This window comes from Cheilinus undulatus, linkage group 5 (genome assembly GCF_018320785.1).
Source record: "Cheilinus undulatus linkage group 5, ASM1832078v1, whole genome shotgun sequence".
Classification (NCBI taxonomy): Eukaryota; Metazoa; Chordata; class Actinopteri; order Labriformes; family Labridae; genus Cheilinus; species Cheilinus undulatus.
This window is the reverse complement of record NC_054869.1, coordinates 32,229,793-32,245,510: the sequence shown is the minus strand read 5'-3', so window position 1 is coordinate 32,245,510 and position 15,718 is coordinate 32,229,793. Positions and strand designations below refer to the sequence as shown.

General features: G+C 40.2%; 1 protein-coding gene across 3 annotated transcripts in view; it reads right to left on the bottom strand.

Moving 5' to 3' along the window:
• The window catches only part of LOC121509664 (ADP-ribosylation factor-like protein 15), a 130,594-nt gene that overhangs the window by 29,246 nt on the left and 85,630 nt on the right, over window positions 1–15,718 (bottom strand). Inside the window, exon 5 of one of the 3 annotated variants that reach the window (XM_041787231.1) lies at window positions 8,141–8,848. The exons of the other annotated variants lie outside the window; for them this stretch is intronic. Within the exon in view, the coding sequence (XP_041643165.1) occupies window positions 8,804–8,848 (45 nt within the window). The 3' untranslated portion in view covers window positions 8,141–8,803. Of the gene's footprint in view, window positions 1–8,140; window positions 8,849–15,718 lie in introns of those variants that run through there. 3 annotated transcript variants of the gene reach the window in all.

The window sequence follows — 15,718 nt, the reverse complement described above, 5'->3', positions numbered from 1 at the left end:
GAAGCTAACCTACACAGGGTCATTCTGGTCGTATCGCAACATTAACATTTTACCATCCAGGCTGGCTTAGTCATAGACTTAGTCCCTAGACACTTAGTGCATTTCCTCCAAATCACTTATTAAACCTGAGAGCCACTGACTCGATGGCAATACTTGCATTACATGCCACATCCAAGGAGAATGCATGCAGGGACAAAGAATAAGAAATATTCCTTTTTTTTTCAAAATGGTTGTACATAAAAAAAATCAGAGATGCACCGGTTGTAAAAATAAGAGCAGCAAATGCCAACACTAAGTTTTGAATCACCACATATGAGTATCATTGGTAAGACCGTGCGTCTAATGCTGATGTGCTCAGGAGAGTGAGGATGGCAAGGGTCAGCTGCCTGATGCGGGATCAGGTACGCCTAGTGCTTTTACAGGCACTTGGCACACCTGATCCAGCTCACCATGTATTGGGTTCCAAGGGCTAGGTGGAGGTGTCAGCTGGGAGGATACCTGGAGAGATGTGTCACGGGCCTGGTGCAGGCCTGGAGGATGGCCATCAGGAGGCCAGAGCAGTACAGGGCCAAGGCTGACGTGGCAAAGTGCCGAACTGGTATGCTCCCACACCTGGCCTGACCTCTTTAAGAGTAGTAGTCCCATAATGCCATTGTTTTCTCTCATGTTTGACTACAACAACAGATCAGAGTTTGTCCACAGGCTAATCTTCTACCTGATGATAAATCTCTCCTCTAAATGAGCTGTTAGATCTGCTAAATGCCAGTATTAAATTGATATGACACAACAGATAAACAAATGCTCCTGACATCAATTCATGGCTAATGTTTTTCAAAAGGGCCAACATTGGCTGATACTGATGCTGAACAGACAGTCCTTAAAAAACTTTTCAAAAATTAAGAATGAAAAAAAGGTTGACTTTTGTCCCTTTCTTCAAAAATTGCTTTGAGTCTGCCAATAAACACCAAAAACCATACCGCCATACAATCATCCCACAGCTCCTTCATGGTATAATACAAGATGGCACACTGGGGGAAATGCTTTAAATCTGTCCCCACTTATCCACAATGATAAAACAGGATGAAAAGGTGCTTCTGCAAATCTGGTACACCATTGGTACAGAGACAGTTCTGTGCTATGCCCACAGTTTCAGAAACAAAATTGACAACAATTACAACCTCCCACTTGTGGACTGGATAGAAATATGTTGTGTGTGGGAAACAGACAGATTTTCTTTTATTTTTGTACTTAGCAACAGAGCAAAATGCACATCAGGCATGACTAAACATGTACTACCAAAAACAAACTCATCAGAAGGAATTTGAATTCTGGTGTTCACTAATGCGGCTCAGCAATTCTTTGATACCATTTTGGGTGAGGAGGAGGTTATTTAAAAGCAAAATTTAACTCAAAGTGACATACGTAAAGCACCAAAGCAGGTTCATCACAGGTAACATTTGGACACCCTCAGTATGTCAAGCGCGCTCCTATCATCTCCAGAATAACTTGAGTAAAAGGGTAGTAGAAAATAGAAAAAACATTACACTGCAAAAAAAAATCTTGTTTGGCTTCAGCCCAGAAGTATTAAGGTACACAAGCTTGAATAATTTAGGCTGTGCTCATCTATTAAAACGAAAAACTGTTTGACTTTTGATTAGCAAAGTAACTAGGGATGCACAATATTATCAGCATGATATTAGTATCAGCAGATATTTGCTTAAAAAGTTCATTATTGGTATGAAAATTTTCGCTGATATTCAGAACCGGTATAGGCTGTAAATATTGGCCATATGTATGGAGTATGTATGGAGTTTTAGGCAGGACCAACAGACCTTGTCAGCAAAAATCCTTCCACACTTAAAAGTGTGTTTTAAAAACTGAAGTTTTAGTTCTGAACTACATTCATATATCGATATCAGCCAAAATGAATTTGTAATTATTGACATATTGGATATCAACATAAATACAATATTGTACATCCCTAAAGTAACAGCTGTAAAAGAAAAAAGACAAGAGACTCCAATCTTGTCATTTCTTTGAGTACAGGAAGTACAGGTACATCAATATTTTTTGTCACTTATTTCAGAAAGTGAAACCCATATATTATATAGAATCAGTACACACAGAGTGAAATATTTCAAGCCTTTATTTATTGAAATGCCAATGATTATGGCTTACAGATAATGAAAACCCAAAACTCAGTGTCTCAGAAAATTAGAATATTGTGAAAAAGTTCAATGTTGGAAAGTCATTGTGTCACACCCTAATCAGCTTATTAACTCAAAACACCTGCAAAGGTTTCCTGAGCCTTTAAATGGTCTCTCACAGGCCTGCCCCTACCTATAGGCAAATTACTCACAGCGCGTAGGGCCTCATCACCTTTGAGGGGCCTCACTCTGAGGGGATTTTTTTTCTTCTCTCTCTCTATGCACATCAGTCTGGTGTTTGCATTAAATATATATGATCCAGGTAATACTACAAAGCTGACCAAACAAACTTTACCTGACCGTTGAACATTAGTACGTTAACCCTAAAGATATATATTTTGGGAGATCAGCGCCATCCATGATCTATGAAGTGCGTGCAGTGTCTGCTCGCTCTCCCTTGCTCTCTCTCTCGCTCCTATTTGCAGCACAGAAACTCTCATCGCGTCTGTCATCCGTTATTCTGCATCCTCTCTTGTTAAACATTAACTTCTAACATCATTTAGTTTTGTGAAATTATGATAAAAACTTGACAAACTTCTCACACTGGCTCTGATCTGGAATTTATTGACGTCGTCAATCTTCCTCACACAGATCGGCTGTTTTAACATGAGATTGTGGGTAAAATTAAATAAAGACAATGCATATTTTAAGGTGATTTAATAAAAGAAAGGCCACTGATGATAACACTGAAGAAGAAAACCAGCGAGGAAGAGAAAGAAGCAAACGGATGAGCTGCTGTGTGTGAGTGAAGGGGAAGGGTCCAGGGCTGTGTTTGAGGGGGAAAGAGGGGGCAAGATTACTGGTTTATGCTAGTTTAATTTTAAGGAAAAGACCCCAATAAAATACATAGCTAAGAAAGTGGGATTAATGTTAATGATGAAATAAAAATAACCCACAGTGTTTACCCTAAAAAAAAGGACGAATGGAAATCAACATTATTTTTGTGATAATTAAAAGCATGTTAATTTTTGTGACTTTTTCAGATAAAAGTTAGTTTTGCTGAAAGACACAAGTCTGTGGTAGTTTTTGGTATGTTAGCCATGATAATGACTCAAATACAGCTACGAACTGTGTCTTTTATATTCAGCTAACTCAGACTAAATTGCAAAGACTTTGTATTAATTATTATAGTAATAATATTTCTTGTAGTTATTTTGAAATAATTTTTTAAGGTTCATTTTGGGTATTTTTGTGCCTCTATTTGATAGAGGAGGACAGTGGATAGAGCCAGAAACAGGGATGAGAGTGGGGGAGAGACATGTGGCAAAGGGCCTCAGGCCGGACTCCAACCCAGGCCGTCTGTGCACATGGGGCGCGCCTCAACCACTGGGCCACCTGCACCCCATTTTGAGATAATTTTGTACAAATATTAACTGAGTATGTTGGGGGGATGGGGGGCAGTGTCGGAGGGCCTCATATCAGAGTCTGCTTAGGGCCTCACTTTGGCCAGGGGCAGTCCTGGGTCAATAGGCTACACAATCATGGGGAAGACTGCAGACCTGACAGATGTCCAGAAGACAGTCATTGACACCCTCCACAAGGAGGGTGAGCCACAAAAGGTCATTGCTAAAAAAGCTGGTTGTTCACAGAGTGCTGTATCCAAGCATGTTCATAGAAAGTTTAGTGGAAGGAAAAAGTGTGGTAGGAAAAGGTGCACCAGCATAAGGGATGACCGCAGCCTTGAGAGGACTGTCAAGCAAAATCCATTCAAGAATTTGGGGGAGCTTCACAGGGAGTGGACTGAGGCTGGAGTCAGTGCATCAAGAGCCACTACGCACAGACCAATCCTAGACATGGGCTACAAATGTGGCATTCCTCGTGTCAAGCCACTCCTGAACCAGAGACAACATCAGAAGTGTCTTTCCTGGGCAGTGGAGAAAAAGAACTGGACTGTTGCTCAGTGGTCCAAAATCCTCTTTTGAGAAGAAAGTACATTTTGCATGTCATTTGGAAATCAAGGTCCCAGAGTCTAGAGGAAGAGTGGAGAGGCACAGAATCCACGTTGCTTGAAGTCCAGTGTGAAGTTTCCACAGTCAGTGATGATTTGGGCTGCCATGGCATCTGCTGGTGTTGGTCCACTGTGTTTTCTGAATTGCACAGTCAACGTAGCCATCTACCAGGACATTTTAGAGCACTTCATGCTTCCTTCTGCTGACAAGCTTTATGGAGATGCTGATTTCATTTTCCAGCAGGACTTGGCACCTGCCCACACTGCCAAAGGTACCAAAAGCTGGTTCAATGACCATGGTGTTACTGTGCTTGATTGGCCAGCAAACTGGCCTGACCTGAACCCCATAGAGAATCTATGGGGGATTGTCAAGAGGAAGATGAGAGACACCAGACCCAACAATGCAGACGACCTGAAGGCCGCTATCAAAGCAACCTGGGCTTCCATTACACCTGAGCAGTGCCACAGGCTGATCACCTCCATGCCACACTGCATTGATGCAGTAATTCATGCAAAAGGAGGCCCAACCAAGTACTGAGTGCATAGAAATGAACAGACTTTTCAGAGGCCTGACATTTCTGTTTGAAATATCCCTTTTTAATGATCTTATGTAATATTCTAATTTTCTGAGACACTGAATTTTGGGTTTTCATTATCTGTAAGCCACAATCATCAACATTTTAAAGAAATAAAGGCTTGAAATATTTCACTCTATGTGTAATGAGTCTATATAATATATGGGTTTCACTTTCTGAAATGAGTGACGAAAATACTGAACGTTTTCATGATATTCTAATTTTTTGAGATATACCTGTATAACCCGTGGAACCTGAAGAAAATCAGGTATTCAAGTCAATACTTTACTTCTTTAATTTCAAAACTTACATCATATAAAAAGACAGATCACAACCTTTGGTGACTGAACAATCTGATCAAATAGCATGTTAAAACAATAGACTTTTCCACAGCCCTTTTTGTCTGAGAGAGGAGACCATTGCATATCAGAGTAGGACTGAGGTTCAGGTGTAGGCCCCCAGGCTCAACTAATCCTACTTGAAGTGCCCGTCCCATTAGACCATGTAATCAGGAATGTGCTGAAGCAGGTGTGTTAATAATGCTTATTAAACAAACAGCGTTTACTGCTGTCTGCTTTGGATACCTGATGTTGGTGATGTCATGACAGACGTGAGAAGGGAGGGAGGAAAGGAGGGAGGAAGGAGGAGGTAAGGTTAGTGAGGAGTATTTTCACAGACTAGCGAGTCCAGACAGAGAGACGGAGCGAAAATAGCTCAAGGGGCAAACAAGGTAACCTTTTTCAAAAGACGCTTTAGGGGGTGTCTGCCAAGTCCCACACAATGCTGTCTGCAGTCAATGTCTGTGTTGCAGTTGTGTTGCACTGCAGAACAAAACGTCCAAAAATGTCTCGGTGCATCTTCTTGCTGCAGATCAAATCTACTGGAGCAGTCCAAAGCTGCCCAGCTGAGTGCCAAACAATGCATTTCAGCCCAGTGTGTAACCAAATATGGTCCTAGCAAAATCATTATCGCTCAAAGATCATGAACATGTTAGGACCCTTACTTCTGGAATAACCTGTGAATCTATACCGGCCTTGAAATGACACCTACTTGAGTTTTCTCTTATGCATCCTGCATTGTGTAACTCATCTCTTTCAAACCTTTGCTTCAATTAAAAACAAATAATATCTAGGGATGTCTCAGCAAAAGATCAGTGGACTAAATTTCTAAAAGATACTGAATAATGTTAGCTGTGCATACAGTGATTATTTGAACTAAAATGTGCAATAAAACCAAAACATTACTTCACATTCTAATACTGCTGTGATAACACTCATGTAAGCATGCAGAACCATTCTGGACTGAGGCACCATGCCATTATCAAACATTTGACTGAATTATGGCACCCAATGCACCTGAGGTAAAGGCATTTTCCAACTCTTTCATTACAGCTGATTAGCTCACCACAAACTGAGCTCCACCTCTGTTAGAGTACGTTTTATCATTACTACCATGTCTCCTTTTCTAATGTGCAGTGTTTTGTGCCTGTAATGACACACTTTAGGGGCAGATTAAGGGAACTTTAATCATATCAATGTAATGCTGCATGTCATGAGCTCATAATGCACATGTAGAGGTATGCCGACGCTACACTCCCTGCTGGTACCCTGGATTAAGCCGGGCATATAAACATGTTTCACTGAGGTCATGGACATGTCTTATATTCATGACATCATAACCACAGAATAAGCCATGAACAAACCTGGTCTTGGGCTATAATCAGATCTCCTGCATGGTAACTGTTGTCAAGAATAAATCCCAGATGATAACACTGCCTAATTTACTTGAAAGATGAGCATGGGCAACTCCATGATTCACAGGAGAGCACCTCTTGTATTGGGGGGAGGGGGTGTTGTGGTAGGAGCTAATGTTGTATGACAAGTCTGGACACACCCACGCCAGCCGGGACATCCCCATTAAGGGGCCACTTGGTTCTAAAAGTGGAGAGAGATGGAGAATGTGGATCAAATGACCAGTTGTTTACAAGGTGTTTGGGCAGTAACATAGATAAGAAGTCAAGGGGCAGGAGAGCAGGTGATGCTCGGTTTGACACCAAGACCAGATGAAGTGAAACACTGAATAATGTAACAGAAAATAAGGGGAGGATAGCAATAAATCCTCTGTATTTTGGTTTATTTTGATAAATTTCTCTATTGAGAATGTGTTTATAGATATGTAAGGTTTTCAAAGTTGCCTCTGATGTAAATTAAGATAAAGTTACATGAAGCTCCAAAACAATCCGAGGAATACTGCATGAAAAGCTAAAGGTCATGCACTTATTGAAGATAAGACGTGGGTTCAAAAATCTAACAGGAAAAAAGGCCAAAAAAATGACTGAAGTGAATAATGTGGGGAAACGGGAGCGGTGGATTTAAGTGCTACAAAGTGACTGGCCATGCCCTTTCTTTGTCTGTGGAGGCCAGAGTGCATCCTCTATGAGTCCCCTGACAGGCTCAGGCCTCATTCATGGGTAATGTACCAGACAGAGCAGATTACTCCCCTTTCTTCTTTTCTGCGCTCAGCCGAGGAAACCCTCCCTGACCATACCTTTTCACCCACTTTCTCTGCTGTCATGTTTGATAATATGACTGAGACTCTGGAGATGATAATCTGGACACCTCAGATCAAGAGAAAGATTAAACACTGAAGTTGTGTTCATCTCGGGAAAAATGATTGCCAAAGACACAAGCCCTAAATGTTTGATAATGTACATGCTTGTTCTCCACAAAGAACAAATAGTTCACAAAGGTAAATATATATTAGACTAGCATGCTTAAATGAGACATTACATATAGGTGCGTGCAATCTGTTTATCTTGCTTTGAAATTTACATATTCTGTTCTTTGGAGTAAAAGTTTCAGCATCTTTTTTAAAGGGATAGTTGCAACCAAATCTCAGAAATGATAGATGCCATCAGTGACTTGTGTTTCCTTGAGTCCTTAAATAGCATTCTGAAGGTTTCTTCCTTGGTTCTGCACTGTGAGGAGTGCTGGGACACTGTGCAGTGTTTACATATACTCACTCATTCATCTCACACACAACAGTGATGGAAGAGTGTTTGGCAACGAGGCATTAATGGTTCATCCATGGCCTATCTGTCTCCAATGAGCAGTGGCTGCTCAATTGCAAATAGATGAAAAAATATTCATTTTTTAGTTTGTTGAGTGACAAAAACCAACACTAAATGGATGAAAATACAATTATTGGGTTAGTAAAAATGTTCATGTTTAGTATTGTGATGAAAAACGTAATTGGTGCGACTGTTATGTCAAGATTAAATGACAAGGGGGCAAGGAATATGACTTTATTTCCACAAGATACATGTTTAAGCTTTTTGTTTTGCATTTAAAATACACATGCAGAATATATAGTAAAACCTGAGGCAATCTTTATCAGTCAAATTGATGAATTATGATATGTTTAGTTTTTCCTTATCCTCTTCTTGTGGATTTATTCCGAGCAAGCACATACCTTTTGAGAAACTTGGCTGTACAGCATCTAATTGAACCAAAAAACTCTGTACAAATACAAACCTAACTCAACAGAATACTCCTCACTCTATTACCAAAAATGATCAAATATTACTGGAAAAAATCGAATTAATAAAATAAACTCCATATAAATCTTCATATACAAGCAGTGTTAATAGGCAGGGCTTGTCTTGTGGATCTAAGACAAAAGCCTTGCAGATATCAGATTGGGGTCTAAATTGACTAAAGTATACATTTATGAATAAACATCCACTGAAGGAGTAGGAAAAGATTATGGCAGAGTTATAGCAGCTAGTCATGCACAGTTTTAGATGACAGAAAGTTTGCAGAACCAGCTCTTAAAGAGAAAGTCTTTGCTTTGGGCTTCATAGTCACAAAGACTTACAGAGGTATTGCCTTGAAGGTTAAAATGAATCTACAAAATGAGATACAACAGAAAACCTGTGAGGAATTTTGCTCAACTGATTTGATATAATCATGAAGGTAGTGCAAATATCAAAGGGAAAATGTAGTCAATTCACTGATTATTGTGTACACAGTGCAGTACGTTCCCTGTCACATCACCGCACAGACAGTCCCTTCTCAGGACCCTTCGGCGCAGGACTTGGACGTTGGCACCGTCACAAACTGAGGCAGACAGAGTGAAAGAAAGAGAAAGAAAGGGAAGAGCTGGCATATGAGTAAGGTCCACAGGTTTGGCACCCAGTGGGGCTGGCAGAAACACAGCTAAAGATGGCTGAGTGCATTCCCAGCCCTGGCAAAACAAATGGAACTGTTGTTTGGGTTCAGAGGAGCTGGCCCTCAGAAAGGACACCACGGCAGGGAGGTGGAGGGGTGGGCAGGCCAGACGGGGACAGGCGAGGACACTGGAGCAGGGTGGCAGGGTTGCATGGCTCACACCACCCACATCAGTTCCAACAAACAATACTGAGCAGTTCCCAGAGTGGGATGTTTGTGAAGAAAAGAGGAAGACACAATCTAAGTACAAAAGGTATTTCACTTATTTAAAGAACATCGTTAACATTACATGAAGGAAAAAAAGAATTACAACAAATCTAACAACCTGTTGCTTCCTGCAGGCATTTATACCTTACAGTCTCAGTCACTGACTTTTCAGCAGCTTTAAAATTTTCTAAATGAAAGTGGCTCACGAGATAGTTCAGATTAATTATTGAAATAAAACCTGTGCAGATATCATTAAGTCAACCTTAATTGTTTGTTTTTAACAATGACACAATATTTGTTCTTCTTTTGAGTCTTCTCTCACATCTTTTTAATGGAGCTCAGATCAGAGGAAGCTGAAGAGGAGTGTCTTGTGTGGCTCAGACAGCCCAGGGGACTTGTCTTGTCAGTCACTGTGATAAAGACATAAACTGTGCTGAAGAGTCAAACTGTCCGATGCAGCACACGCTACAAACTGCAACAGTTAGGCTTTGAGATAAGGATACCTTAGGAGAGGAAGATGGATGGCTGCCTCTGGGGTTGGTTTTTCCTTCCCCTGTTAGCTGCACAGACACTCTCAATTACTGCTCTTTCAGTGAAATACCCCAAAAACTTTAGAGAGAATGCTGAAGACCTAGATCCTTTGAGAACAAGTCTGGCATGAGTCTCCGAAATAAAGTTGGGGCTTGGTCTGTCCCACTCTACTTCTGGGGGTTTTGTGCCCAGCTCTTTGTGATTGCTTGTTACATTGCTGAGGTGTACTGTAAAAAACAAGAAGGTTCTAAAAAACATGTGCACATTGTCTCTCCAGCAATGCACGGCAGCACCGATGTCTGATTGGACTCGGAGCACTTACTGATGTTGTTTCCTCTTGTCTAGATCTTTGCTTGTGTTGTACTTACTTTTAGATGTGTGTCACTTTGGACAAAAGTATCTGATAAATGACAATGTAACACTGTAACTTCATAATGCAGTCAGCAACTTAGTTTCCTTAGGAAATCAATCATTTGAATCTTAAAGTTTAGACCAAAAATTCAAATGATGGACTGAGATATATCAGCCTGGTTTTAGATTTTAAGAAAATGTAATCACAACTTGAGCCACAGTTGTAAGGATTGATATGGATGTATTGTAAAGATGAGTCAATTTCTTCTTCCTTTTTTTTTTGAGAAAAGATAAAATTCAGTAGATCCACTCCAACATAATGAAAGAATTCAAGCAGAAATGTTTCAAGTCGAAAGTCTGCACATCTGCCTTAGTTATTCTTGTTCACGACATCCAGTCTCTACACTTAACTTTCACCTTTTTCTCTGAGGTCTTCATGGAAAATGAGACTTGGTCACAGCGTGGACAGCATACAAACAATTCACCACAAGAATAGACAAGATGGAAAAAAAGACAAAGAAAAAACATGGAGGTGAAAAGTGAAAGGTAGATTAAATACGGGAAAATTGATTCTTTTCTTTATAACCAAAAAAAAAAACAGCCAAATTAACCCACTATTTATCCATTTGAAATGTAAGAATATGTAAGCACTGTTTAAACTCAGTAAAAGTATAGTTCAGGTAGCCCTAGAGCATGATAAAGTATCATGTAGATAACATAAAAGACACAACATAACATATATACATAATAGAGATTCCTGAGATTGGATTTTTGCTGATATCCACTGTGCTGATATTTACAAATTCATTTCAACTGAAACCAATACTGATACCAATATTTCAATGTTTAGACCTAAAACTTCAGCTCTTTAAACTAGGGTTGAACAATCTGTGGATATAATCTAATTGAAAGCAGTTTTACATCAAAACTCAGCCTCTTCAGTCTTTACACTAATGTAACATTTTAAATCTCTCTCTCTATATAAAATCTATCATCTCTGGAGAAGAGAGAAAAGGGTTCACCTTCATGTTTGCTTTCATGCCCGCTTGTTCCACCCTTTCTTTACTCTTTATATAAAACATCCAGTTTCTTCACTGGTTGCAAAAACAGCATATCCCTGTTTAATAAAGTATTTTCATTACATCAGAGTGCCTCAGATTCTCAGTTCTAACTGCCATCTATACTATGGACTTTTTTTGATAAGTTAACAGGCAAGTCATTGCTCCCTTTTAAATAATAATAATAATAATAATAACTTTATTTATATAGCACTTTTTAAATTATATCTTTGTCCTCTAATCCTGAAGAGCACCTGATTCTGGCAACATAGTTTTGGATACTTTTTGACCCCATCTAGCACTCACCCACCATTTTCTAAGTTTGCAAAAAACAGTAGTTTGAAATTGAGATTAGAATGTTTACTCTGACTTGTACTGTAAACGTTTACACGTAGTAAAATCAACAGCTGTTTCAGCTTTTAAATATATTTCTGTAGTGTTGACATTTCCAAACTTTATTATTTGAATGGACATACGGCCCCAGTCAAGATCACTCTGTCCTAATTAGAGTGAATGTTTTAACACTGAGAGGGACAACATACAAATCAAATCTCGCTGACACGTGTCTTTGCTGTGTGGCACAAATGAAGTACTGACAGATGTGCACACAGCTTTCAAAAATGTACAGGTGAGCAAATACATACAAGTCTTAACATCTCCCAAGCCCAGCTCTGCAAACAACCTTTTCTTCCTTTGACAGCTACAACACGTAAAGCCATATACTGTATACATGAAAGACAATGCTTTCCAATGCAGATGAGCACCTCCCACGCAACTACCTCACTCCCCACTTTCCACTTGGCAGAGCATACCGATTTCCACCTGGATGGTCTTCAACTATGTGCCAAGAGGATATCACGGCAGCTCCATATCCTCTGTGTGACAGTGTAATTCCCTTTGCCCTGCAGCCATGTCTGCAAAACTCAGACAGTTTACATGTTCATGTAGCTACATTGCACTGGGGAAGAGTGACTTGCCAAGTATTTTGTGCATTCATCTGATTTCTGGCGTACACACTTTAATATGAGCCGTCAGGTGTAACAAGGTAAAAAAAGGGCGAGATATGTTTGATCTTTCTTTACGAACAGCAAATAGCAACCAAAACCCAGCACTCTTGACTGATGGACTCTTCTGCTTAGTTACGTTTTAATATAACACTACTGCCAATCAGGTTAAGGGAAAAAGTGTTGAGCAGTAAGGTAATGACTGTGTTATGTGGATGAATGGATATGCAAACAAAGATGTGTCAAGTTTCAGACATAAAATCAAGGAATGCGGGAAAAATGAGCTAATATTGTATTTCACACCTGATTACAGTACAAAGGACAGGAGTAATATACAGTTCAATCACTTAGATTCAGCTTTTAATTAAATCCTATCAAACCCAGGGCAAAAAATCAGATCACTGACAGATGGTTCCTTTAATCTGTGATGAAAAGTCGCAATTTTAGTACATGAACCATACCATTATGATGTCAGAATGTGAAACCACAAAATTCACTCCCCTCCTACATTGCAGAAGTTACTATGAAGAGACAAGATCGTCTAAATACCCTTTCAAAAATAGTCTTCCACATTTTTCATTGAAGGGGAGGAGTTCAGGCAGTAGAGAGTTAATTTACTGCTCCTACAACACAAGTAACACCCTCACTCCATGATTTCCATGTTAGTTACCTCATTCAAGTAAAGCAACTCAATATTTGGGTTCAGGGCTGCCCTCTTTCGGTGAAGTCTTAAACAAATTGTCTAGTAGGAATACTCTTTGAGCAGAAAAGAATGAAAATAAAAAATGTGATCTGGTCTTTGTCTGCATTCTGGCTTTGCTACATAAAGGTGGCCAAACAAGAGCTTGGCTCACATGAAGTCACTACCGTCTATAAATTACACAATTAATAAGGAAAACTGCTGACCAAACATCTGTTGGAGTGTGTGAGGTGAAATTTAACGTTTCATAGTGATCAAAGGATAGGGCATCATTTTCTGTATAGTCCATCGATGTATCATAACATTATACTATGTCTAGATACTCATATTGAATCTTTATTCAAATTTCATTGATCAATAATTGAGCAGAACATTCTAAAATGTTATTAAATTACAATAAACTTGGCTAAATCTCTATAATCTAACCTTTTTGATTGCTGAAAAATTAAAAATGCCATCTTCTTATCTCTGACATGTCAACATGGCCCCAGACTTTGCTTTTTTGAGCAACTACATGTTATTTCTCTACATTCAAGGTGACCTTAATGTCTTTGGCCAGACTGGTCTTTAGGGGAGACAATCCTGCAAAAGTCCTAATCTACTGTGTGAAAACTCTTAAAAGTTTTCGAGATTAAAAACTGATGTTCCAGGATGTTGCATTCATAAGCACAAGCCTAGAAAACCCACACACAGCTGAAGAAGCAAACAGAGGCATATGTTTGTCATTTTTTTAAACCGCTTCCCATTGTAGACAGCCAGCACAAAACATCCCCCACCCTCCAGCCCAAGCTAAGGCTATCAGACAACTAAAGCTGCAAAAGTAAAATGACCTGGTGACTGTTAAAGCCCCTGGGAGAGTTTCTGTCTGGTTTCTGTGCTCATCAATCCTGAGATTGGATTATTTATACTCCACTGTTTTCCACATCTTAAGACACACTTCAGATTCACACAATCAAGAGACATGCTTTGAGATAACAGAATCCACAAAAAAATCAAAATCATATAGATGAAATATTGTCCACCTAGATATTCATGAATTGAGGTAACCAAAAAATCAGCTAATAACTAAAAAATAGAGAAATGATGTTGACAAAAGTTCATATGAAATCTTCATCTATCTAATTGTGTCTGTATTCATATTTAATATGCTAATGTGAACTTAATAGAATCAGACACAAGCGTTAACTATGCCATTCTAATCTCCTGACAGTCAGAACTGAATGAATGGATCCTCCAGTTTACATCCTCTTTCCTCTCCACACACACGCTGGCCACAGCACTGCGGTCCTGCCCTCCGGCCTGCAGGTCAGCGGACGCACCGATTACCCACAGGTCCTTGACACAAGACAGATCCGAGCGCTTTCATCTGTGTCGGTGGGTCGCCTCTCAAAGCCTTGTTACAGGATTGGCGCTCGCCAATTAGCACAATTAGCTTTTGGCAAGCTGCCGAGGGCGTCACATGGCACCAGATTTGCACTGATGGTACCTGACAAGCCTGCAGATCAGTCATGTCTGCCATCACAGGGGGTAAGGTGGTTGTGGGATAGAAGGCAAAACAAAGATGTAAAGTGCAACAGTAGAAAAAGGGTGCATTCCTGGTATTCGCATTAGTTAGCCACAAACAGCTATTTGGAACAGAGTAGAGTGAGAAACAGAGGCCCTACTATGAATGTGATCCCATCGGTCACTAAATGAAGACTATATTTCAGAGTATGTTCTGTGTGACAGCAGAACACATTTAACACCTGTTGGTCTTATTATGGTCCTGTTAATTTTTTTCTTCTGCCTCCCTCTCTTCCTTGCCTTTTATAAAACTGCTCAGTCATATATTTCAAGCTGCTATTTGTCTTTTAGGACAGTGAAAGTTTGTTTGTGAGGTCTGGCTCTCCTGATCTTTTATCCAGAATGCTCTGTTGAGGGGCTCCCTCGTCAAAGTCTTTTGAAGAGATGAAAAACATTGGCAAATAAAGTAGCTTTATGGGGGGAAATCCAACCCAAGCCAGGGTTCCCTGCCTTTTTAGAAAAAAATATGTTCATGGGTACAGTATAGGAGGATAACATCTGGAGGTGGTTGTGCCATGAAGGAATGCAGACGCTGAAACACGGAGGCTTTGGACAGAGTGCAGAGCATCACTGCACCAACGTAAGTGTGTGCGTGCATAGTACACCTTGATTATATAAAATCCTCAACAATGTAGTGACACTTTCACAACAACCAACAAGAGCTAATGTATAAAACATAGGCAATCCTCATGGTCCGTATACAATTGGTGTGCTGATGAAAAGCCCAGACGATGGGCACAGAGATAAGCACGGGGTGGGGGGTGGCTCTCTGACGCTCTTATTTGCAGTTTTGTGTTTTCCCGGTCTTACTCGCTGTTCCTCTGCCCTTCAGTGTAATCTCTGAACTAGCCCGGCTATACTGACAATCTGAGGTAACACTACTTGAGATCAGTATCTCTTCTCAAAACAAGAAGCCAGGAAGTGTCCTGTCTGTCATTATCACAATTCACGCAGCACTGTGGTTTTCCTCCTCACATCAAATCCATTCTTTATGGTTTCCTTCCCAGGGATTTGTGTAAGTTAGTTTTCTAAACCTTTCCAGCTGAAGACAGTAAAGAAGAGGGGGACCAGAGTGCCTATGAGTGTGTGTCTATGTGTGGTGTAGTCTGAGTGCAGCTGCATTCCTGAGGGTGAGCAGTGAACTGACCGCCTAACACCGCGGTGTGTGTGGGAGTGTGACACAACACGGAGGGAGATTAAGGTGGATAGGTTTGTTGATGTAAAACACAACAGTTTGATTTCCATGGGTGCGCGCATAAATGAGCACATCCGCGCAGCTGCTCGTGGACGGACGTGTTAGAGCGACACACCTTGTCTGACAACACTCGAGCACATCTGGAGGTCT